The sequence below is a fragment of the Austrofundulus limnaeus genome, unplaced genomic scaffold, assembly GCF_001266775.1.
Source record: "Austrofundulus limnaeus strain Quisiro unplaced genomic scaffold, Austrofundulus_limnaeus-1.0 Scaffold368, whole genome shotgun sequence".
NCBI lineage: Eukaryota > Metazoa > Chordata > Actinopteri > Cyprinodontiformes > Rivulidae > Austrofundulus > Austrofundulus limnaeus.
In genome coordinates this window covers 120,294-121,863 of record NW_013952770.1, presented here as the reverse complement: position 1 = coordinate 121,863, position 1,570 = coordinate 120,294, and the positions used below count along the sequence as shown (strand labels likewise).

The 1,570-nt window shown below is 47.8% G+C and overlaps 1 protein-coding gene across 1 annotated transcript; it reads right to left on the bottom strand.

Moving 5' to 3' along the window:
* Positions 1–29: 29 nt before the first annotated feature.
* On the bottom strand, positions 30–1,485 carry LOC106528288 (uncharacterized protein K02A2.6; the record flags this gene model as incomplete). The annotated part of the gene is given in 1 exon segment (XM_014023424.1): positions 30–1,485. A coding segment is annotated over 1 exon segment (1,420 nt), but the record flags the coding sequence as incomplete, so codon positions are not given.
* Between the last annotated feature and the right edge of the window lie 85 nt (positions 1,486–1,570).

The following is a 1,570-nucleotide window of genomic DNA, read 5'->3' as shown; positions in this document are numbered from 1 at the left end:
GTTCAAATATATAGACTAATTTATTTATCCGTGCTCTGTGGTCTCATCACTCACATGTCTTTGCGGCCTCCTGGATAGTGTGTCAGCCACAACCAGCTGCTTCCCAGGGACGTGTTCTGCTACCACGTTGAACTTTAAAAGGCGCATCAGGAGTCTCTGACATCTCGGAGGGGCCTTATCCAGGTCGTATGTGTTTATCAGCGGCACAAGTGGTTTGTGATCTGTTTGTAGACGGAAACTGTCCATTCCCTGAACATAGCGTGCAAATCGTTCACATGCCCACACACCTGCCAAACACTCTTTCTCGATTTGAGAGTATCTCCTCTCAGTATCAGACAGCGTGCGGGAGCAGAATGCCACTGGCTTTAAGCCGTCTTCGTGTTCTTGCAGTAGTGCTGCTCCTAATCCGTAGCTGCTCGTGTCAGCACTGATGACGGTTTTCCTGTTTGCATCATAATATGCAAGAGCTGGGGCTGACACAAGCATGTTTTTAACAGAGATAAATGCTTGTTCTTGTGCCTCATCCCATACCCACTTGTTCTCTCTCCTCAACAGGCTGGTGATTGGGTATAGTTCGGTGGAGAGGTCTGGCAGAAATCTGCCTACATAATTAATCAGGCCCAGGACCTGGCGAAGCTCCTCCACATTTGTAGGACTCTGCATCTTGGTGATGGCCTCCACCTTGGTGGGGTCTGGCTTTATGCCCTCAGCGCTGATGATGTGACCGAAGTACCGAGTCTCAGATTTGCCGAAATGGCACTTTGCTTTGTTCAGCTTCAAGCCACTGTCTTTGATGGTCTTCAAAACTGCATTCAAATGGTTGTCHTGGTCCTCCTTAGTTGCTCCATAAACGAGTATGTCGTCCATCACTACGACAACACCTTCATGTTTATTTAGCAGCAAGGATAACTGTCTCTGAAAAATTTCTGGTGCTGATGTGATTCCAAATGGCAGCCGTCTGAAGCAGAATCTGCCGATGGGGGTTATAAATGTCGTCAGCCTTCTGCTGTTTGCCTCCAGAGGAATCTGCCAAAATCCACATGAAGCATCCAATGTGGAAAACACCTTAGCTCCAGCCAGCTTTGGAGCAATATCTTCCAAAGTTGGCAGGATGAAGCGCTCTCGTTTCACTGCTTTGTTTAAGCGTTTCAGATCCACGCACACTCTTACTTGATCTCTGTTTTTCTTCTCGACAGGAACCATGGGGGCACACCAATCCGTGGGCTCTGTAACTTCTTCTATTATGCCCATGTCCAACATCCGCTTCYGTTCTTTTTCGACCTTCGCTAGAAGCGGAAATGGGATGCGGCGTGGCGTTGCCTGGCTGTAGGGCTCTGCGTCTGCTTTCAGTTCTATTTTGACAGGGTCACATTTAAGCAGGCCTATTTCCCCAAAAACATCCCCAAGGAGGTCTGTGTGTAAGTTGTTAATCCTCTTGACCAACCCCATCCTTCTAGCAACACTTCCTCAAGCAGATTGTGAGCATAAGGTCCCTTTATAACAGTGACCTGTATCTCTGTCCTTTAAACTCAGTCATGGCCAGGAATTTGCCTACACATTGAACTTCGCC